General features: G+C 38.4%; 2 protein-coding genes across 2 annotated transcripts; both read left to right on the forward strand.

Annotated features, from left to right (window-relative positions):
• The first annotated feature begins 595 nt into the window (after window positions 1-595).
• Window positions 596-14,716, forward strand: LOC117994394 (zinc finger protein 271-like). Its single transcript, XM_069507356.1, has 15 exons — window positions 596-952; window positions 2,375-2,559; window positions 3,494-3,891; window positions 4,012-4,112; window positions 4,268-4,311; window positions 5,158-6,125; window positions 8,226-8,332; window positions 8,799-8,973; window positions 9,374-9,466; window positions 9,961-10,095; window positions 10,565-10,915; window positions 11,607-11,701; window positions 12,682-12,725; window positions 13,526-14,082; window positions 14,418-14,716. The coding sequence occupies exons 3-15, from the start codon at window positions 3,520-3,522 to the stop codon at window positions 14,574-14,576; spliced, it is 3,201 nt and encodes a 1,066-aa protein (XP_069363457.1). The 5' UTR covers window positions 596-952; window positions 2,375-2,559; window positions 3,494-3,519; the 3' UTR covers window positions 14,577-14,716.
• LOC138404121 (gastrula zinc finger protein XlCGF71.1-like) lies at window positions 14,585-14,910 on the forward strand. Its single transcript, XM_069507357.1, has 2 exons — window positions 14,585-14,684; window positions 14,729-14,910. Exons 1-2 carry the CDS (start codon window positions 14,585-14,587, stop codon window positions 14,908-14,910), a joined length of 282 nt encoding a protein of 93 aa, XP_069363458.1.
• Window positions 14,911-23,256: the final 8,346 nt, after the last annotated feature.

A 23,256-nucleotide genomic window follows, 5' to 3' on the forward strand; every position in this document is an offset into this window, starting at 1 on the left:
GACTATTGGTACCCTAGTTCACTCTGTTATTACTCCGCGATTTTAACCATTGTACTTTTGTCTGTGGGTCAAATGCACTATGAACTAGTGTTTCTATTTTCAGGAATTTCGCCCTATTTTCGGGCGAAACTATAGTAATAATAGTTTTGAAAATTAAAAGTAACACGGGATTTTAAAAAATCTAAATCCACGCAGACGAAGTCGCGGGCATCATCTACTTTATTCCGGCGCTTCTTCTACTTGAGGTCTTTGACTTTACTACTCAAGTATTAGAGGCGCCGGGATAACCTAACCCAGGTCTAGCTGGTAATGTGTGGTACAGCCTTAAAAAATAAATGCTTTTCTTTCTTTCTTTCTTTTCTTTCTATCTGGTATAAAATAAATTGTAGCGCGCTATAAATTATTATGGTAGGTACGTTATAAAAAGGTTTTAGGGTAATTTATGGTAAAACTAAAATCGTAATTGGGAACATTGGTATGAATGAAAATAAAAAAACTAAATGACAAATCACTCGTCTCGTGAGTCGTGTAGAACAAAATCTCATTTTCTGTTCGGCTGGTGAGGTGGTCGGTGCGTTCTGTAGGTTTGGTAACCACACATACTTCATAATTATTGTTGCAGTAGTTAATAGTTATGTAATCTCTTTAAATTTTTAGCTGACAGATATAGGTACTATATTTTGTAAAAAATTTGATCGCAATAAGTACTTCTCTAGTATAAGAGAAACACGTGTTATTTGTAGCGGCCAGTGACTACACACGTCACTCACATTAGTCACATTCCATAGCGTCGCACGCCCACAGAAGATTTGTTATAAAGAAGAAAAGAAGTTAAGACAATGCGGTGTTGTGTGCCTTTCTGCCAAAATGTTTCAGACCATTTTTGCAGAAAGACACACAGCACCACATGTGTCACGTCACATGGGGAGGGAAAGGCGATTTGATTTCATGGGTGAGTACATCATCTAAATTTATAAAAGGAAAAGGTGACTGACTGACTGATTGACTGATCTATCAACGCACAGCTCAAACTACTGGACGGATCAGGCTGAAATATCGCATAGCTACCTATTATGACGTAGGCATCCGCTAAGAAAGGATTTTTGAAAATTCAACCCCTAAGGGGGTGAAATGGGTATGAAATTTGTGTAGTCCACGTGGACGAAGTCGCGAGCATAAGCTAGGATTATATGCCTATTTGAGTTGACTCGTTAATCGTAGTCATGTTCTTGTGAAACTCCAGCATGTTAAAGTTAGAATTTATTATATGTTTGTCAGTTTAACCTCTGCTGACTGCCGGTTTGAGCAGTAATCAGTCAGTTCATCATGATCAACCCATCGCCGGCTCACTACAGAGTACGGGGCTCTTCTCAGAGTGAGAAGGGTTTTTGCCATAGTCTACCACGCTGGCCATGTGCGGATTGGTAAACTTCACATATCTTCGAGAACAATATGGAGAGGCACGCAGGTTTCCCCACGATGTTTTCCTTCACCTTTAAGCAAGTGATATTTGGAAGTTAGAACCCCCGACCTCCGATTAGAAGGCGGACACCCTAACCACTAGGCTATCACAGCTTCGTATCAAATCAGTCAGTTACGCTGGTGGTCATTGAAACATTGCTCCGCAGCCCGCTAGCAGCAAAGCAAGAGCTTTCTAGGAGTTATTAAAATCAACTTGAAATCATCATCATCATCAACCGATAGATGTACAGCTGGATATAGGTCTCTTTTAGTGACTTCCACATGCCACGGTCTTGCGCCACCTGAACCCAGTGGCTCCCTGCGACTCGTCTGTCCACTAGGGGAATTCGTGTGGCTGCGTCTTAAAATGAAACTTAAAATACTTATATCTGTTGTGTAAAACATATATCCCTCTGGTACATGTTTACGTGCTTATTAGGGTTCCGTACCTCAAAAGGAAAAACAGAACCCTTATAGGATCACTTTGTTGTCTGTCTGTTTGTCTGTCAGTCTGTTAAGAAACCTACAGGGTACTTCCCGTTGACGTTCCGTTGTTAAATTATCTTATCTATCTAGAATCATGAAATTTGGCAGGTAGATAGATCTTATAGCAGACATTCGGGGAAAAATCTGAAAACTGAATTTGTAGTGACATCACACAAAAAAAATTGTGGTCATGAACTAAGAATTAGTATTTTCAATTTTTGAAGTAGGATAACTATATCAAGTGGGGTATCATATGAAAGGTCTTCACCTGTGCATTCTAGAACAGATTTTTATTTATTTTTATGCATCATAGTTTTTGAATTATCATGCAAAATGTTGAAAAAATACGACTGTAGTACGGAACCCTCATTGCGCGAGCCTGACTCACACTTGGCCGGTTTTATATAACACAAATGGTAATTTCCAGTTTCCCCCGTGCAGTGCATCTCCGTGCTGCTGCAAGACAGTGCCTACCAGACTCTGCTGTGGTCAGTTCCTGTTTCATAAATGTCATCATTTTCTATACGATGATATTTATGAAACAGAAAGTGGCGTGAGGTACTGGTGCTATTCCTTCAACAGTGCAGGCAACATAATGTTAGGTTTTGTAAGGCAAGTAATAATAATAATAATAATCTCTAGATTCAGGTTTTGTAATTTTGTATCTAAATTATCTAGAAATGTTAATTCAGTGATTTTGGTTTTTATATTTTTATATTATAAATATATATAGCTGATCCCCGCTGCTTCACCCGCGTGTATATAATATAGCCTATGTCACTCAGGAATAATGTAGCTTTCTATTGGTGAAAGAATTTTCAAAATCGGTTCAGTAGTTCCAGAGATTACCCCCTACAAACAAACTTAACAACATTGTGGCTAATTCCGTTGTACCCAATCTATAAACTAAACTAAAATGGCACGTCTAAATCTATTGCTATCCCTTACATAATTTTGCTTGTGGAAAAGGATAACACTAGATTTAGACCTGTTAATTTAGTTTAGTTTAGAGATTGTGTACAAGAGAATCGGCCCGAATACCTCTTTATATAATAGTGTAGAGTATAGATATAGATGTATATGTTTTTGTTTTAAGAAATAATTTACTGTGAATCCTGTGATTGTTGTATGGGAGTATGTAATTTAATTGTGCAAAATAAATATTATCATTATTATTAACAGGATATCCTGGAATTAATTTATGATTGACTAAGATTATAGGTATATGTATTTTATATAATCTATCTCCATTCCAAATTTCATCCAAATCCGTTCAGCCCTTCTTGCGCGATTGAGTAACAAACATCCAAACATCCACACTTTCACATTTATAAGATTAGTAGGACTAGATTATGCCTGCGACTTCGTCCGCGTGGATTTAGGTTTTTAGAAATCCCGTGGGAACTACTAATTTATATTATTGATTATTTTATCTGGAGTGTGTCATAGGGTACTTTTTATCCCGTAAAATTAAAGAGTTTCCGTGGGATTTTTAATAAATAGTAAAATTTATTACTAATAAATAAATCAACTTGTTTCTCAACAGGTAACATTACATTACAACATATAAAAATGATAAACGGCACACAACTCCAACTAGAGAGTGACTTACACACAGAACACCCCTTGGAAGACAAACAGACAGACTTAGAGGGAACCATTATCGTGAAAACTGAAGGAAATGATGAGTCTATGTCAGTTGATGATGACATGGATATGAAGAATGAACTCATAGTTGTTGTGAAAATAGAAACTGAAGAAACCAATGACTCTATGTCGGTATATGAAGACAGGGAAGTGAAGAATAAAGGTGACCTCGCACCTTACCATGATGTTCTTCAGGTTACGTTCGAGTATGAAGGTACTCTCTTCCAATGTACACTTTGTTCTGAGAAGTTTGTCCATGAACATGCGTACACGCAACACATGAGCATGCATCTCCAGGTGAGATAGTTTTCCACTATTACACACTTTCATCTACTTGTGAAGTTCATGAAGTATCTTGTTTAGTTGTGGAGGGGCTGTCTCAAAGGCCAAATTGTTATGAATTTTTGTATTTGGCAGAACGGTGACGGTGATGGTGAATGTGACGCGTCACAAGTATGCAAGCCTCATACAGCTGTGAGCTCCAGCTCCTCACACTCTCCACTCATCACTGAGAACAGGTCAGTATACCTGCCAGTACCAATAACGTTTACTTCAAGTTACAGTTAGTTTATACTTGCGCTAGTATTCTCTCTAAGCTGCTATATGCAGTACAGCTACATACTGGCTAGTGGCTCCCTGGTACACTCTACATACATTCCGATATATTTCACAGGCCGGCAGACCCCAGCCCTTCCGCACACGCCGTGATGACCTTAGGTAAGATACTGCGTTATTTATCTCTGGCTAATGTCCGCGACTTCGCACGCGTGGATTTAGGTTTTTAAAAACCCGTGGGAACTTTGATTTTCCAGGACAAAAAGTAGCTTATCTGTAGTACCCCTTCCCCGAGATATAAGATATTTCAGTACCAAATTTCGTTAAAGCATTTAAATGTTTGGATGGTTCTTTAGAAATTCCGTAGGATCACTACGATTTCAGAATGCAATTCTTTACAGCATCAGGGCTGAGGAGTTGGGTCCGCAAGTTCAAAAAGTCTTTACTTGGTAGGTACTTCCAATATCAATTTATAACCGACAGTTTCTAAATCCCATAAATTTTTATGTTCAGGTCCCGTACAGCATCAGGATTAAGGAGTGGGAATCCAAATTTTTTGGGACGATTTCGCAAAGCAAATAAATAAATCTATCGATTAAAAAAATGTAGTCAAATCGGTTTAGAAATCTCAGAGATTTCAGTGTATATAGGTGGAAAAACACAATTCCTCCTTCTTTGAAAGTCGGAAAAAAGTAGCCTATGTTACTCCCTGATTAATTCTCTACTTGCCTGTGAAAATCCTGCAAATAGGTTCAGCCGTTCCGAAGATTAGCCCGTTCAGACAGACAGACAAACAAAAATTTTAAAAACGCTTGATTCAGTTATGGTACAGTTCAAATAACCATATGAGCTCAATTTGAGGTAGTTATTTCGAAATTACAGACAGACACTTCAATTTTATTTATTAGTATTGCAGACAGACATTTCAATTTTATTTATTAGTATAGAAGTATAGATACAAACATTATCACAGAAGTATAAGGAATTAGTAACAATGTTTCATTTCAGCTGTTCCTCTGCCCGCGAGTCTTGCGACAAATAACGAGATGACAGAGCCATCAACTGAAGACGCCGATACAGACGATAGTTGCCGATACAAAACACTAACGGACTGTTTCGTCAAACTTTATGATATGTTCTCAAAGAACGTTGTCCCAAGACGAGACAGATCACTGACGAAAATACAAAAAACTGTTAGATCTTGGAGTCAGAACATTGCCTCTAAAGATATCAGTTACCTTGCGACAAGTCAGAGTGGAGTCCTTCCAACAGAATACATTGAACCAGTCGCCAATGAAGAGAAGGGTACTGTATCAAAAGCTGTGTACATTTGCGACTTTTGTCAAAAAATGTTTGAACAAAGAAAGCCCCTAGTAAAACACATTCACACTCACACGTTACTATATAGATTTACTTGCAAGATTTGTCAGTACAAATCTAAGTATAAAAATAATTTAGCGAGGCACATGAGAACTCACACTGGTGGGTGGTATTGTTGTACATTATGCCAGTTTAAATGTAACCAAAATAGTGATTTAGTGATGCACACAATAACTCACACTGGTGAAAAACCATATTCTTGCAAGTTATGCGAGAGTAAGTTCGTATCAAATCATAATTTAATGGTGCACGTGAGAACTCATGGTGAAAAACCGTATTGTTGCAAATTATGCCTGTATAAATGTAGCCGAAATAGTGAATTAGTGAAGCACACGAGAACTCATACTGGCGAAAAACCATATCACTGTAAATTATGCAAGTATAAATGTAGGCAAAGTGGTGATTTAGTGGTGCACATGAGAACTCACACTGGTGAGAAACCGTACTTTTGCAGGTTTTGCAAATATCAGTGTACACGAAATAGTAGTTTAGTTTTGCACATGAGAACTCACACTGGCGAACAACCATATCATTGTAGGTTTTGCAAGTATAAATGTAAGCAAAGTAGTCATTTAGTGAGCCACATGAGAACTTACCACTAAAGCACTAAGACTGGGGGCACACGATGCGTTGCCGCACCGCAAAGATTTCAACGTATCAGCGGGCACACGAGCGGTGCGGCGTGGCAACGTTGTTATGTCGCAGCGGCGCCGTAGCAGCGTTGGTCAGTCTGTTAATAAAAACAAGTGAGCGGTGCCGCTCCGACGTCGCAACGCATTCACCCCACCCCGCCTCGTCTCGGTGGTTGCAAGTCCGGTGCGGCGCCGGAACGCATCGTGTGACATGCCACAGATATTTCTATGTAAGACGACGCAGCGACGCCGCAACGCATCGTGTGTCCCCGCTCTTACGCTTACTGCGTAGGTCCGAGTACACGCACTTCAAACTATACCACGCCCCGTGACTCGACTCGCTCGCGAGCATCGCGTCACTGAGTGACAACATAGCAGTCATTGTTCACAACATAAACACTGGAGACTCCTTCACAACATAATGGTCGGGGAGTTCGGGTATTTTGGGATTTACTCGAGCGCGACAGAACAAGGCAAGTTAATAATTAGATGCAGAAAAGTGTGTATTTCTTTGATCTGACAATTTGAGCGTGACATAAGGAAATGGGAGAGTCACAAAGTTTCAAAAATCAGCCATGACTTTTGGTTGCGTCCAAATCCTCAGTTTTTTTAATAGGAGCTACATAGTTGAGTGTTCACTTAATATCCCTTCTGAATATCTGACGCGCTCGATAAATATTTTTGGTTCTATTTTCCCTTTTTTTTAATTTATAGACTCACGCTTGGCTACAATTAGACCTGGTGGGAAGTGATAATGCAGCCTAAGATGGAGCGCCCCCTTCTACCCCTTTGTATTATTTATATAAATATTTTTGCGTTAAAAAACACGTGGGGCGCATTATACACTTATTATATATTTTTTACATTTTTGAAAACCTATACGCAGTCTTCCCACCAGAAAAAGGGGTTACATCATATAACCTTTTTTTTCTTTTTAACACCTAATCTTCACAATCCAATTAGGTCCCCACGACGCTCGAGTAAATCCCAATTTAGCATCTTTGGCTCCCCTACTATAAGGGCTTGTTGTTAGTAATTATAAGGGCGACACTTTTTAGCAGTATTAATTTTTAAGTGAATGAAATTATGAAATGTATTTAGTACCTCAATCTGTGTTTTAATTTCTATCTACCTATCTCAGTTGGGACTTGAAATTTTATAAAAAACTAATTTTTAGGGTTCCCTTATAGGATCACTTCTGTAAACATTTTCTGTCTGTCAATAAACCTATAGGGTTCTTCCCGTTGGAATCATGAAATTTGGCAGGAAGGTAGGTTTTATAGCGGACACGAGAGGAAAAATCTGAATCTGGGCGCTATTGGAGATTGTTCTCCAATAGCGCCCAGAAGTGCTTAGAATATTCAAACAAGAACAAAGGGGACACTTGACGGCAACGTTAGTTCCGATTTTTGCCACGCGCCAAGATAGCCTTTGTCGCACAAGATTGACCAAAGTACTCTGTGGTAGTCCGAGTCTAGATCTACGACTAGTATTAGATCTGTGGTTCGAGTTTTGGTGTTTTATTTTTAAAGTACAAGTGATTATAGGCCTTAAAAGACTGTTATCCGGGGCCGTTAAATAAATAAATAAAAAACAAGTGATTTTAAAAACGTAGGTACCTACCTAGTAATTAGCTTATATTCTCTTTGGTGTTTTTTTTAACAAAAAATAAATAAAAAAAACACAGTCGAATGTTTTATTTATTACTGGTCGGTGGTCGATTTGAGAACCTCCTCCTTTCTTTGAAGTCGGTTAAAAATAGATTTAAAATCTAGTTGTTATTCTAAGATTAAAATATTATGTAAAAAAGTCTCAATCACAGACCACATCACACATAATTATCATCCGGTGCATATCATCATTATTGTTGCAGTAGGTAATCAATTTTTTTTATCTTTAGCTTTTAGATAGAAAATAATATTTTGACTTATATATTACTGCAATAAGTACTTCTAGATTGATTAAATTATTACCAGAAACACATGCTATTTGTTGTAACCACACACCCAAATAAACTACCGCGATTCCATAGTCTCACACGGCCACAGAAGATTCGGTAATTGAAGCAGAAAAGAAGTTTTGAAAATGCGGTGTTGTGTGCCTTTCTGCAACAACACTTCAGACAATGTTTCCACATCACACGTAGATGGGAAGGCGATTAGTTTTCATCGGTGAGTATATTTGACTTGACTCGCAAGTTGTAGTCAAGTTTTCACTTGTCAAACTCCAGCAAGAAGGTTTTGTCAGCTTAATCTAGTTATGCTGGTGGTCATTGTAACATTGCCCCGCAGTACACTTGCAGCAAATCAAGAGCTTTCAAGGAGTTATTAAAATGTGTGGGTGAACTTGAAATACTTATATCAGATTGGTGGTTCCATGGTACATGTATGTTTGCTTATGTGTAACACTAGCTTATGCTCGCGACTTCGTCTGCGTGGGCTACACAAATTTCAAACCCCTATTCTAGCCCCTTAAGGTTGAATTTTCAAAAATCCTTTCTTAGCGGATGTCTACATCATAATAGCTATCTGCATGACAAAATTCAGCCTGATCCGTCCAGTAGTTTGAGCTATGCGTTGATAGATCAGTCAGTCAGGCAGTCACCTTTTATATATTTAGATAACTGGTAATTTCCAGTTTCCCCAGTGAAGCGTACCTGCGTGCTGCTTGGCTCGGAGCCCTAGGCAAACAACACAGTCACCTACCAGACTCTGCTGTGGTCTGCTCGCAGCATTTTCTAGACGATGATATTTATGAAACAAAAAGTGGTGTAAGGCAAATGAGTACTGGTGCTATTCCTTCAACAGTGCAGGTAACTCATAATATTATGTTTTGTATGGTCAGTTAAATGAAAAGTGGATACTACGTTAGTCAATAGGGATGACATTTGTTTGTTTACATATTTAATGACGTCACATCATGGCTGACAGCGTTTTCTGAGTTTCAAATAAAAATAAAAACTGTATTTTTTTAAATTGGATTTATATATCCATCCTGCGTTTTTAATAATTGTTATTGATATATTTCGTTGTCTTAAGCAAAATACTATAATAAATAATCATTTATTGGACGAAATTAGATATGAGTCAAGTAGCCTATTAAATCAGATCACGTAAAGTGTGACCGTAGAAGGAGAAGGAGCTAAGACATATGTATATTGGATCTGAATTTCCCATTTTTTTCACATATCTTAACTAGTAGTATATTTCCAGGTTTGCATGATATGCCTAGACACTGACAGCAAGCTGTTGCTAATGAGTAAACACAAATTGGATGAAGCATATGAAACGTTAACTGGACATCCTGTAAGTTGTTCATTTATAATTGGGTATTTGACTCCAATTTTTTTATTACTTTATTATAAACTAGTATAAAAATAATGACGTAAACTGAAAAAACTAATTAAATCGATCAAATAACAAAAAAGTTATAAGCATTTAAATATTTCTGATTAGACAGAGATAGCGATATAGCATTTTGACTTCACACCTTACTAATGCCATAGTAGCTTCGTGCGGTTTCATACAAATTTTCGTTTTGCGAGAATAATAACAATGACGAACAGTTTTTTGTACAATGAAGCAACGCACTTAAATTAACAGATGTTAAAGTTCGTCTACGTCTGTTTAATTTTAACGAACGTATCTTACGAAGACCAATGGTTTGAAACAACCGGCCCTGAGTTGAACTATTCCTCTCTGTACACTATCAAATGCTTTTGATAAGTTTGTAAACAGTGCAGGGACGAACCAGGATTATTTATGGATTGTTTGATTACTTTAATAACATGTTGTTTCAGCCGTGTGATCTAGGAAACCTACAACAAACAGTTTGCATACAATGTGCTCAGAGATTGATGAACTTTAGCAGATTCAAAGACAAGAGCTTGAGAGCCCGTGCACTGATGATGGAGCTAGTTGACAAACATGAACTAGTGAGTACTTGTTGATATATAAACTTGCATAAGTTGCATACCTTCTTTACCCTTGTACTGTACACATCATCATCATCAACCAATAGACGTCCACAGCTGGACATAGGTATATTGTAGGGACTTCCACACGCCACGGTCTTGCGCCACCGCCATCCAACGGCTACCTGCGACTCGTCTGATGTCGTCCGTCCACCTAGTGGGAGGTCTTCCAACGCTGCGTCTTCCGGTGCGAGGTCGCCATTCCAGCACCTTGGGACCCCAACGTCTATCGGTTGTACGAACTATGTGCCCTACCCATTGCCACTTCAGCTTCGCAACCCATTGATCTATGTTACTCTAGTTCTCCTACGGATCTCCTCATTTCTAATTTGATCACATAAAGAAACTCCGCACATAGCTCTCTCCATCGCCCGCTGAGTGACTCTGAGCTTTAATGTACACATTAAATACTTAACTTGTCTCTCAACAGATAACAAGACGGCATATAAAGATGATAAACCGCACAAAACACCAACTAGAGAGTAATATGGTGTTGACAACACTAGGACCCGATCACTGGGACCTACACATACAAGAACACCTCTCGGATGACATACAGACAGAGTTAGATGACACCATTATTATGAAAATTGAAGGGAATGATGAGCCTATGTCAGTTGATGATGACATGGATATGAAGAATGATGATGATAGTGATATATATGATTTTGTTCAGGACGATATGTTAAAGTATGAAGTTAGTCTCTTCCAATGTACACTTTGTTCTGAGGAGTTTGTCCAGGAACATGCGTATACGCAACACATGAGCATGCATCTCCAGGTGAGATAGTTTTCCACTATTACACACTTTCATCTACTTTTTTAGGGTTCCGTACCTGTGTCATGTGACACTGTCTGTCTGTCCGTCTGTCTGTCAAGAAACCTACAGGGTACTTCCCGTTGACCTAGAATCATGAAATTTGGCAGGTAGGTAGATCTTATAGCTGACATTTGGGGAAAAATCTGAAAACCGTGAATTTAGGGTTACCTACTCCTAGCACAGGCTTGACGCTTAGTTGGAGAGGAAAGGGGAATATTAGTCATTTAACATGGCTAATATTCTTTTAAAAAAATAAAAAAAAATTACGTGTATTTTTTATAGCAGCAGTTTAGTAACTTTTTATAAAATGTTAAAACGCGCACTTAGTATGCGGTATTCTATGAAATACTGGAATGTGACGTCGCATCATAATGACGTACTTATTTTTGATGTAGTCAAATACCCAATTAATTATTAAAAAGAATAATTTTGAAAAAGTCATGATTTTTATTTGTTTTTAAAATAATCCAAAGAACTGACAACCCAAAAGTCGCCGGTTCAAACCCTACCCGTTGCACTACTCTTGTCCCACCTACTCTTAGAACAAGCTTTACGCTTAATTGGAGGGGAAAGGGGAAATATTAGTCAGCATGATAAACTTGGCTAATATTCTTTAAAAAAAAAAAAAAAGAATTTATTTTGTATTTAACAGATTGGTGATGGAAAATGTGACACGTCACAAGTATGCAAGCCTCATACAGCTGTGAGCTGCAGCTCCTCACACTCTTCACTCATCACTGAGAACAGGTCAGTATACCTGCCAGTGCCTTTCCTCCTCTCTAAGCTGCTATATGCAGTACAGCTACATACTGGCTAGGGGCTCCCCGGTACACTCTACATCAGTGGCGAAGGGTGAAAATCTGATAAAGGGAAGCCGGAAACGTACTTACCTAAAAGAATATCAGCTGTTCGATTTTTGTTTTCAAAACTTAATTTAGAAAAATTACTATCGTTACGTAACAAGAAATATGTTAAACAACAATCTATGTGAATTAAGGCCATTTCTGATTTTGGCTTACCAAACTGAATCAAAATTACCGTGAACTTACACTTATAAGTTATTAATCACATCCCCAATTTATTATATCAAAATAAAACACCACTAACAACTTTAAAAACAAACAAGCATGGCCGCTTCACAAAAACAAATGTATCAATATCAAATCACCCTTCAAAATACAAAATATTCAAAATAGTAGCATGTACCTGTTAAAACAATACTATTAATATAATTTTTAATTTGGAGGTATTATAGGGTAACTCTGATCCAACCGAGTTATTTACGTCAAATTTGTCTGACCTGTCAGAGTTCCAAATTCGTATTCGCTACTGGGCCAGATTAAATTGGTGTGCTCTTTATTAGTCGACCGTAGAGCGAGACAGACCTAGTTCGCTCCTTTCGCTTTCGCTAGGGAAATGAAAGAGATAAATACTACGCAAAAATCTAACTAGGGAATCCGATATTTTACGGCTTGTACGGTGTAGGACTGTAGGTGTATGTTACTTACATTAGCTGTTATGTTTTTAACTTAAATTAGTACTTAATAACAAAAAAAAAATTAGCATTTGTGACGATCGAACCTTTGTATTTACGAACGTATTACGGAATTTATGTGAATAGTACCTACTTACGCTATATTATGCCAATTCTTAAAGGGAAGCCGATAGGAATCGTGTTATATTGACTCTTCGCCGCTGCTCTACATACATTCTGATATATTTCACAGGCCGGCAGACCCCAGCCCTTCCGGCCACGCCGCGACGACCTTAGGTAAGATGCTGCGTTATTTATCATACAAACATTATCACAGAAGTATTGGTATAAGGAAACTAGCTGCCCCGGCGAACTTCGTTCCGCCTAACAGTCGATTAAATTTTTTTAAATTTCTCTCTCCGTAAGAACCATCCTCGTACTTCAAGGAATATTATAAAAAAAGAATTAGTGAAATCGGTTCAGCTGTCCTCGAGATTTGCGATCAGCAACACATTTAGTGATTCATTTTTATATTATAGATAAGTAACAATACTAAATAATTATTATAATGTCCCAAATTTTGAGAGCATGTATTTGAGAAGGAGCAATCCTAGATTTAGGGGACATGATATGAAGCTTCAATATCAATTGCCATCGTCAAAACCATTAAAACTATTTCTGAGCAACAGAGTTGTTCACATTTGGAATAAATTGCCTAAGGATTTAAAACCTGGAGAGTGACATAGGCTACTTTTTATCCCGGAAAATCAAAGAGTTCCCACGGGATTTTTAAAAACCTAATTCCACGAGGACGAAGTCGCGGGCATCAGCTAGTTCAAATTATTAATAACTAGCTGATGAACGCTAATTCCACGCGGACGAAGTTCGTCCGCGTGGAATTAGGTTTTTAAAAATCTCGTGGGAACTCTGATTTTCCGGGATAAAAAGTAGTCTATGTCACTCTCCGTCTTTATCTATACCCATGCAAAAAATCACGTCAATCCATTTTACCGTTGCGACGTGATTGAAGGACAAACCAACAAACAAACACACTTTTACATTTATAAAAGGGTACTGATAATAATGTTTCATTTTAGCCATCCCAAGACGAGGCAGACCACGGAAAACACAGAAAGTTGTTAGATCTCGTGTGAGTCAGAACATTGCCTCTAAAGATATCAGTTATCAGGCAACTAAAGATATCAGTTATCAGGCGACAAGGCAGAGAAGACCTCGTACAAAGAAGGACAATGCAGAGAAATTCACTGTGTACATTTGTGACTTTTGCGAACAAATGTTTGAACAAAGACGTTTCCTAGTAGAACACATTCAGATCCACAATAGATTCACTTGCAAGATATGTCAGTACGAAACTAACAAAAAGTGTAATCTAGTGAGGCACATGAGGACTCACACTGGTGAAAAACCGTATAGCTGTAAAATATGCCAGTATAAATGCAACCAGAACAGTGCTTTAGTGGTACACATGAAATTACATACGGGTGAAAAGTTTTATTGTTGCAAGTTTTGTGGGAGTAGGTTCGTAACGAAGAGCCATTTAGTCGTGCACATGAGGACGCACACTGGTGAAAAACCATATAGTTGTAAATTATGCCCGTACAAATCCAACGACGGTAGTAATTTAGTGAGGCACATGAGAACTCACACCGGTGAAAAGTTATTTCGTTGTGAATTATGCGACTTTAAAGTGTCAGACGGCAGTAGTTTAGCGGTCCACATGAGGACTCACACTGGTGACAAGCCGTATTCTTGTGAATGGTGCGAATATAAATGTACACGAAATAGTAATTTAATGATCCACATGAGAATTCACACTGGTGAAAAGCCATATAGTTGCAAATTGTGCAAGTATAAATGTACACAGAGGAGTAGTTTAGGGAGGCACATGAGAACTCACCATGGTAAAAAGTCGTAATGTTGAAATTATGTGAGAGTAAGTTTGTATCAAATACTCATTTAGTGGTGCACATGAGGACTCACACTGGTGAAAAACCATTCAGTTGTAAATTATGCCCGTACAAATCCAACGACAGTAGTAATTTATTGAGGCACATGAGAACTCACACCGGTGAAAAGTTATTTCGTTGTGAATTATGCGAGTTAAAGTGTCAGACAGCAGTAGTTTAGCGGTCCACATGAGGACTCACACTAGTGAAAAACCATTCAGTTGTAAATTATGCCCGTACAAATCCAACGACAGTAGTAATTTAGTGAGGCACATAAGAACTCACACCGGTGAAAAGTTATTTCGTTGTGAATTATGCGAGTTAAAGTGTCAGACAGCAGTAGTTTAGCGGTCCACATGAGGACTCACACTAGTGAAAAACCATTCAGTTGTAAATTATGCCCGTACAAATCCAACGACAGTAGTAATTTAGTGAGGCACATAAGAACTCACACCGGTGAAAAGTTATTTCGTTGTGAATTATGCGAGTTAAAGTGTCAGACAGCAGTAGTTTAGCGGTCCACATGAGGACTCACACTAGTGAAAAACCAATCAGTTGTAAATTATATCTGATAATGATCCGTATATTTTTTATTTATTTATAAGAATACACAAACCACTAAAAATGCTTGTATTAGTGATTTAAGTAAGAAAACAGACATTTGTAGAACATTTCAAAGTAAAACCTTGGAATGTGCACAGTTTTTAATTTCGTAAATTCAGCACCCTCCCTTAGATTTTTAGTATAAGTCCCGCAAATTACTATTGCGCTGGAACCATGTCTCATTAACATCGAAATGACACCATTATGACGTCAGCCGAAATAAAAATACACCATCAGCTTGAAACTTCAGTCTAGTGCTGACGTCACTAAAATGGCGGCCACGCGCATTAGCAATTTGTGGGACAGCAATGATGAGCAGATGCAAGTTTTACACCAATTTGCAGACCTTAACTTATAAGGTGTAAAAGTTAAAATAATGGTATTTACACACTCGGTGTCATACTTTTTAGGGTTCCGTTCCTCAAAAGGAAAAACCTTATAGAATCACTTTGTTGTCTGTCTGTCTGTCAAGAAACCTACAGGGTACTACCTAAATTTGGCAGGAGGTAGATCTTATAGCTGACATTCAGGGAAAAATCTGAAAACTGAATTTAGGGTAAAATCACACAAAAAAAAATTGTGGTCATGAACCAAAAATTAGTATTTTCAACTTTCGAAGTGAGACTATATCAAGTGGGGTATCATATGAAACGTCTTCACCTGTGCATTCTAAAACAGATTTTTATTTATTTTTATGTATCATAGTTTTTGAATTATCGTGCAAAATGTCGAAAAAATACGACCGTAGTACGGAACCCTCATTGCGCGAGCCTGACTCGCACTTGGCCGGTTTTTTTAATTAAAATGGCGAGCAAACGAGCAGGCGGGTCACCTGATGTTAAGTGATTACCGCCGCCCATGAACATTTGCAGTATCAGAGGAACCACCAATGCGTTGCCGGCCTTTCATTTTCAGGAATTTATTCGCCCCTTGAATAACCCCATGCCGAAGGGAGTTGAATCCACAGTTTGCATGTGAAAACTGAAAATTGTAGAAACTGTGTTAAAATTGGAGCGGAAAGCTGATACCGGGATGGTTCCTGGATACTTTTCTTCTGTATACTTTAACATATTTAACTAATTTGGACTTGTTTTTCGACTGTTCCTTCACTTCCCTCTGCTTAAAAAGACCTTTCGTTTGTATCACACTACGCATATTGACAGCTTTCTTATCTATATATTTTTTTTTATCTGTGACCGATCGCTTGCGAATGGGGAGTACCTTGAAGGAATTGTTCACATCGAACTGATTATTATAGTCAGTTAGTTTATCATCTATCGCGTTGGAGGCGTTCCAAACTTTGTATTTCACGTTATATTTCATTACATCGTTGACGTCTCGGCGGTGTAATGAAGATTTTGCAATCTAGTGGGAACACCGCCGAAAGGAGTTGATTCCACAGTTTGCATGTGAAAACTGTGAAAATTGTAGAAACTGTGTTAAAATTGGAGAGGTAAGCTAACGCCGGGATGGTTCCTGGACATTTTTCTTCTGTATACTTTAATATATTTAACTAATTTGGACTTGTTTTTCGACTGTGCCTTTACTTCCTTCTGCTTAAGACCTTTCGTTTGTATCACACTACGCATATTGACAGCTTTCTTATCTATATATATTTTTTTATCTGTGACCGAACGCTTGCGAATGGGGAGTACCTTGAAGGAATTGTTCACATCGAACTGATTATTATAGTCAGTTAGTTTATCATCTATCGCGTTGGAGGCGTTCCAAACTTTGTATTTCACGTAATATTTCATTACATCGTCGACGTCTCGCTTCTGAACCGATCTGACATCTGTCAGTGTTGGCGGGAAGGACGCGAGCGGTCGGCCATTTTCTACTTGTTCTAGAATTTCTAGGTTTTGTTGGTCGTCTTCCTTGGTAACGTCTGCGGATGCTTCAGTTGTTGATTTTGGAGAATTATCTGTAACAAGAAATCAATGTTAAAATCCTTACCCTCCATATGAATCCCGCAAATTGCTATTCCGCTGGAACTAAGTCTCACTAACGTAAAAATATACCATCAGCTCGAAACTTCAGTCTAGTGCTGACGTCACTAAAATGGCCATGTGCATTAGCAATTTGCGGGACTTATATTAATATTATAAATGTGAAAGTGTCTGTCTGTCTGCTAGGTTTCGCGACCCATCCGTTTACAGATTTTGATGAAATTTGATACAGTACGCGGCAGAAAATAATGTACATCGACATTTAGAGCCTCAATAGCTCAACCGGTAAAGGGGTGGACTGAAAACCGAAAGGACGACGGTTCAAACCGCGCCCGTTGCACTATTGTCGTATCTACTCCTAGCACAAGCTTCACGCTTAGTTGGAGAGGAAAAAGGGGAATATTAGTAATTTAACATGGCTAATGTTCTTTTTAAAAAATAAAAAATAAAATTCGGCTTCGTAGAGCGTTGTCTCTGTCACTCATATCTATATGACGTTTTGTCGGTCTCAACAACAGAGACAATGCTGAATTTAGTAGGATTTTTTTTTATGATATGGTCTGCGGAGTGACCTGGGCTGTGGGTCCCGGCGTGGGGGTCGCGGGCAGCTTCGACGCCGGTCAGGGTCGCCAGCCGGTCCAGGCTCCACGCCAGTTGGATCAGATCCTTCTCCTCCTCGCCTTCGCCCTGAACACACACTGTCAAATTCAAATGCGTCCAGTATACCAGTACACGGCAGGGGGTAATGTACATCGACATTTAGAAAGGACGTAGCAGATTTGTAGAGCGCTGTCTCTGTCGTTAAGACTCTACTAAGCCGAAACGTCATTCTAAAGGCCGATGTACATTACTTTGTGCCGCGTACTGTACGTCCATGGCCTATAACACGGTAACAGGGACAGCTTTCCGAATTTCTCATGTATTTAAAACTTACTAAATTTTCGACATTTCCATTTTCAATATAGGTAGGTACCTACTTACCTATATATTCCTTAAAATTGAGGAGATTTTATAAGCTGGCAGCCTTTGTTCTACAACTAGGCCCCCTGTCAATGTCAGTCAAGTGCCAAAAGAACCTTGTCGGACTGTAGGTAGGTACCTACTTATATTGTGACAAAAAAACCGGCCAAGTGCGAGTCAGGCTCGCGCAACGAGAGTTCCGTACTACAGTCGTATTTTTTCGACATTTTGCACGATAACTCAAAAAATATAATGTATAAAAATAAATAAAAATCTGTTTTAGAATGTACAGGTGAAGACCTTTCATATGATACCCCACTTGATATAAGTTATCTTACTTCGAAAATTGAAAATACTAATTATTAGTTCATGACCACAATTTAATTTTTTTTGTGTGATGTAACTACAAATTCACGGTTTTCAGATTTTTCCCCGAATGTCTGCTATAAGACCTACTTACCTGCCAAATATCATAATTCTATGTCAACGGGAAGTATCCTGTAGGTTTCTTGACAGACAGACACACACAACAAAGTGATCCTACATGGGTTCCGTTTTTCCTTTAGTGGTACGGAAGCCTAAAAGTAACGAATTTATGATTTTTTTCTTAGCAACACCGACCGCATATAAGGAGACAGTGACACTTCACAAGATGGCGGCGTTAGTTCCAATTTTGGCCACGCGCCAAAAGAGCCTTGTCGCAATGTACCTGTTTGATATCCTCAAAAGCCTTGTCCCGTAGCTTGTCTGTGGCGGTGAGAGCCATGCGGGACAACGTTTGGACGACGTGCTTCTTCTGCTCGGCTGAATGGCATGTCTTCAGCTCTTCAGGCTTATGTTCTCCAGTCTGTGGACAATACACATTTAGGTGTGGGCGGGGTGGAGACCAAATAATACTCCGTAGGTATACAGATAAAAGCTTTAAATTTTAATAGGTGCGTGCCAAGTGCACTGCGAAGCGAACCTATACCGACTGACTAGCCATGCGTTCGCATCTATATATATAGGTATTAAATACGTTACGTTCGCATATATCAAACCCCCTACACACACAATGAACTATAGAGATAGCAATGAACCAATGACAAAGCCACGCGAAATTCAAATGCAAGTTTAAGTTAAGTTCAAGTTTTTCGCAATTTGTCAACTAATACGACATAGTAGGCTTATGGCATTCAAATTGCGCCTAGCAATCTTCACGCAGGTTTATATAAAAATCTTTACTTGAAAGTGTCCAGTTTAAGAAATTAGTCAAAATAATGACTAGTCAAATTGCGAAAAACCAAATTTAATTGATTTAATGAAAATATTACAATAAAACTTAAAGCTAGCCTTATCTAATTACTATATAAATCATGACCGCGTGGAATGGTGTCAAGAATACTGGCTGCATTTCCGCGCTGGACAGCCAGGCTGATCCGTTGCGCAAAAAATGAGCCAGCCCTTCTGTCACCAGATGAGGCTATTAATCGCGGTGAAATGTCTCGTAAAAAATTTTTAGCACTAAGACTCCATGGCCCCAGGGTCTCCACGGCAAACGGCACAAAAATGTAACTCTCTATAAGAGAGGCATACTTGCGCCGCTTGCCGTTTTCAGCTGTTTCTGCTGCGGCTCCCGGTCTTGATGCTGTCTCCCTGATATGACACGGGGCCAATGTGTCAACGCAAGTTGCGTCCCACAATTATCCCGCAATTTAATTTGAATTTCGCGGGCGGACCGTGTCTTGGACCTTAAGTATAGTGGTCGCAGGTTGAGGTCATTGCTGTTGTTACTCTGACGTCGTACCTTAGCGGCGCTTCTGCTGCAGTCCTCGAGCACGGCCCGGTAGGCGGCCAGCGCGCCGCTCAGCCCCTCCAAGTATACGCTGCCATTTTTGATGATACTATCCACCTGAAAAAAAAAACCGACCAAGTGCGAGTCAGGCTCGCGCAATGAGGGTTCCGTACTACAGTCGTATTTATTCGACATTTTGCACGATAATGCATAAAAATAAATGAAAATCGGTTTTAGAAAGACCTTTCATATGACACCCCACTTGATATAGTTATCTCACTTTGAAATATGAAAATACTAATTATTAGTTCATGACCACAATTTTTTTTTTTTTGTGTGATCTAACCCTAAATTCACGGTTTTCAGATTTTTCCCCAAATGTCAGCTATAAGATCTGCCTACTTGCCTTCATGATTCTAGGTAAACGGGAAGTACCCTGTAGGTTTCTTGACAGACAGACAGACAGACCGTCAGACAGTGGAAGTCCCTACAAGAGACCTATGTCCAGCTGTGGACGTCTATCAGTTGATGATGATGACCATTGTTCGCTTTTTGATTGTCACTTGTTGGATTTGTAAGATAGACAAACAATAAAGTGGTCCTATCAGGGTTCCATTTTTCCTTTAGAGGTACGGTACCCTAAAAATAAAAAATGCAACTCATTCCCAAGCTAATAAGCGATCATAATTATAATTATTAATTAAATAAAGGAAAATTAAAGGAGTGGACTGAAAACCGAAAGGTTGCCGGTTCAAACCCCGCCCGTTGCACTATTGTCGTACCTACTCCTAGCACAAGCTTGACGCTTAGTTGGAGAGGAAAGGAGAATATTTATCATTTAACATGGCTAATCTTGGACGACTTAACCTAAGGACGCGCCTCGCATGATTATTCCCCTCTGTCAATAGTAATGGATTTTTAATCCACTGCGTTTATAAACACTGTTTGCGGAATCGATTTTGTCATTGTCAGAATCGTTTTCGATGTGTGACGACGTCTTACACGCTGGGTGAAAAATGCCTGTTTGTGCCGTTAGTGAGTGCAAGAACAAATCAAACACATCAAATTTACAAAAAGATGGAATTTCATTTCATAAGTAAGTATTTTTGGTGTAATAAACGCTTTCTATAAATTAAATTACATAAATTATTATAATAAAATAACAATCGAGAACTTTACCGATTCAGTAATTGAGTACGTAATAATTCGGTAGAAACGAGTCACACTCCTCACGAGACTATATTTTGTTTTTTCTAAACAATTGCAACCCTCGATATATACAAATTAGGTTAAAATTTGAATACGCGTGAACAGCATGAAATTACGTAGTAGTACGATAGTGATTGCGGTTCGATTATCGATATCGATGAAAACATTTTCTTTATTATTAACGACTAAATTACCGTCTTCAAGTCAAGTAAAGAATAGTTATTATTAATTACCACAATTTTTTCGCTACCTATACTTGTATTTCACGTACTTAATACATTTAAAAAAAAATTTAAAGCAATGCAATTTTAGTGATAGGCGCGAAACGGGGTAGGGTGTCTCTGAACTGGGTAATATGTAGCTAAAAGGTGTACCTTTCTCAAGGATGAGGATCAGGTAATAATTTATCATAATCGTTTTATTTTTACAGATTTCCTAAAGACGCCCACTTTAAAATGAAGTGGGCACAATTGTGCGATCGAATACTACGATGAATACGCTACGCTGACCAAACACTGGTTTTAAGTAATTAAATACGAGTAATAAATTCTTACTTCTACTTTTGTTTCTGAAAAACTATCGATATATTTTAAAATATCGATACGGTAGCATCGCAAATCAATTTGACTGTCTTACACTCGTAATGTCTTTGTATGTTGATGTATATAACTTATTAGTGTGCGTAAAATGTAGTAGTGTTGAAGATTTAGATATGTGTGTGTTAATAATGACACAAAACTTTGTTGAGTGAGTGTGTCAAGTTGTCTATGTAGTGTTTCCTCGTCCCGCACCAAAAGTGACAGAAATTTTTATTCGTAATATTAGGCGCGTTACAAGTCCATAGGTTAAATCGTCCAAGTGGCTAATATTCTTTTAAAAAAAAAACAAAAAGAAAAAAAAAATATTAATTACCTCTTTCTTTCTAAACGTCTGATATTGAAAGTCCTCTGCATAATTCGACGTATAGCTAACTTCGTCGTCCTCGCCGGCCACCGACGAGTTAACTTCGTCGTAATCGGGATGTTCGGCTAATTGTTCGTCGCCCAGTGATCTCATCGCCGCCATGTCGACGATCCATGACGTCACGTCCGACGAACATACCGCGAACGTTATAACGACGGAAAATGCTCGTTTGAAAGGTGACATTTTCCCGCGCTCTGCTATGCAATGGCGGCCGATTCTATACATCAAGGTTTGAACAATATTTTAAAGGGGTTTCGTTCATTGATCCGGAAAAGGTGAGTGACTGATTTATCAACGCACTGCAGCTCAAAATACTGGACGGATCGGGCTGAAATTTGGCTTGACGTAAACATCCGCAAAGGGAAGGGAAAAACACCTTTTATAACAAAATCACGCAAACTATTTTGGACTTACCTTTGCACAAGTTTAAAAAATCTATTAAAAGTATGCTCCTGAAAAAAGCATATTACACAATTGAAGATTATCTAAATGATAAGAGAGCGTGGATTTGACCTGCAGCTCGTTCCAGCAACGCACAACACTGCAAATACTTTTTTATACATGGCATAATCTTGTACCTATATCAAATATTTGAAAAGAGCAACCGCCGAGTTTCTTGCTGGTTCTTCTCGGTAGGAAAGGCATTCCGAACCAGTGGTAGATGCGTCCGACTATTCGAAAGTAGGTACTTGTAAAAGTTTATTTGAAAAAAAAAAGATTTTTATTTTATTTTATTTTTATTTTAAGAAAGGATTTTTGAAAATTCAACCCCTAAGGGGGTAAAATAGGGTTTTGAAATGTGTGTAGTCCACGCGGACGAAACCGGGAGCATAAGATAGTATTACTTAGTATATATTTAATTAGATTTTAAGACGTTGGTAGGTACCATCAATTAATCTAGGCAAGCTCCTTGGGACCATTTGGGTGCAAAACTCACGGAACAGAAATAACAGTGGAAATACACCAAAATTACTATAGGAACCGCTGTCGCCTAACTCATACAAATATAGCGATAATCTTTCTTTCTTTAATTTTTATAATAATATCCTCTACCCTAAGGTTGCCTGGAAGAAATAGCTATTTTAGCGATAAGGCCGCCTATTGTACATGCTATCTTTGTTATATGTCTATTGTTTTTGTTTTGGTGTACAATAAAGCATATTTTACTTACTTTTACTTACTTACTTACCGATAATCGTATATTGCACTACAAAGAAACAAATCGTTTGTTTTGTCGTTTTACACATACCTTCTTCACGCGTTTTTATTAACCCTCTTTCTTGTTATAAAACAATTGAACTAGGCAAGGTCGACGACCGATAGTAAACACACAGTGAACGATACTGTACAATGAGAAATTAACAATTATTACCTACAGATACCTATTTGGAAACAAAAGGATG

Source organism: Maniola hyperantus, chromosome 26 (genome assembly GCF_902806685.2).
Source record: "Maniola hyperantus chromosome 26, iAphHyp1.2, whole genome shotgun sequence".
NCBI lineage: Eukaryota > Metazoa > Arthropoda > Insecta > Lepidoptera > Nymphalidae > Maniola > Maniola hyperantus.

Coding starts and splice junctions, on each gene's coding strand:
- LOC117994394 (XM_069507356.1), top strand. CDS start 3,520: ATGATAAACGGCACACAACTCCAACTAGAGAGTGACTTACACACAGAA. Junction 3,892..4,011: donor ACATGAGCATGCATCTCCAG/GTGAGATAGTTT, acceptor TGTATTTGGCAG/AACGGTGACGGTGATGGTGA. Junction 12,726..13,525: donor CCACGCCGCGACGACCTTAG/GTAAGATGCTGC, acceptor GTTTCATTTTAG/CCATCCCAAGACGAGGCAGA.
- LOC138404121 (XM_069507357.1), top strand. CDS start 14,585: ATGAGGACTCACACTAGTGAAAAACCATTCAGTTGTAAATTATGCCCG. Junction 14,685..14,728: donor GCACATAAGAACTCACACCG/GTGAAAAGTTAT, acceptor TTAAAGTGTCAG/ACAGCAGTAGTTTAGCGGTC.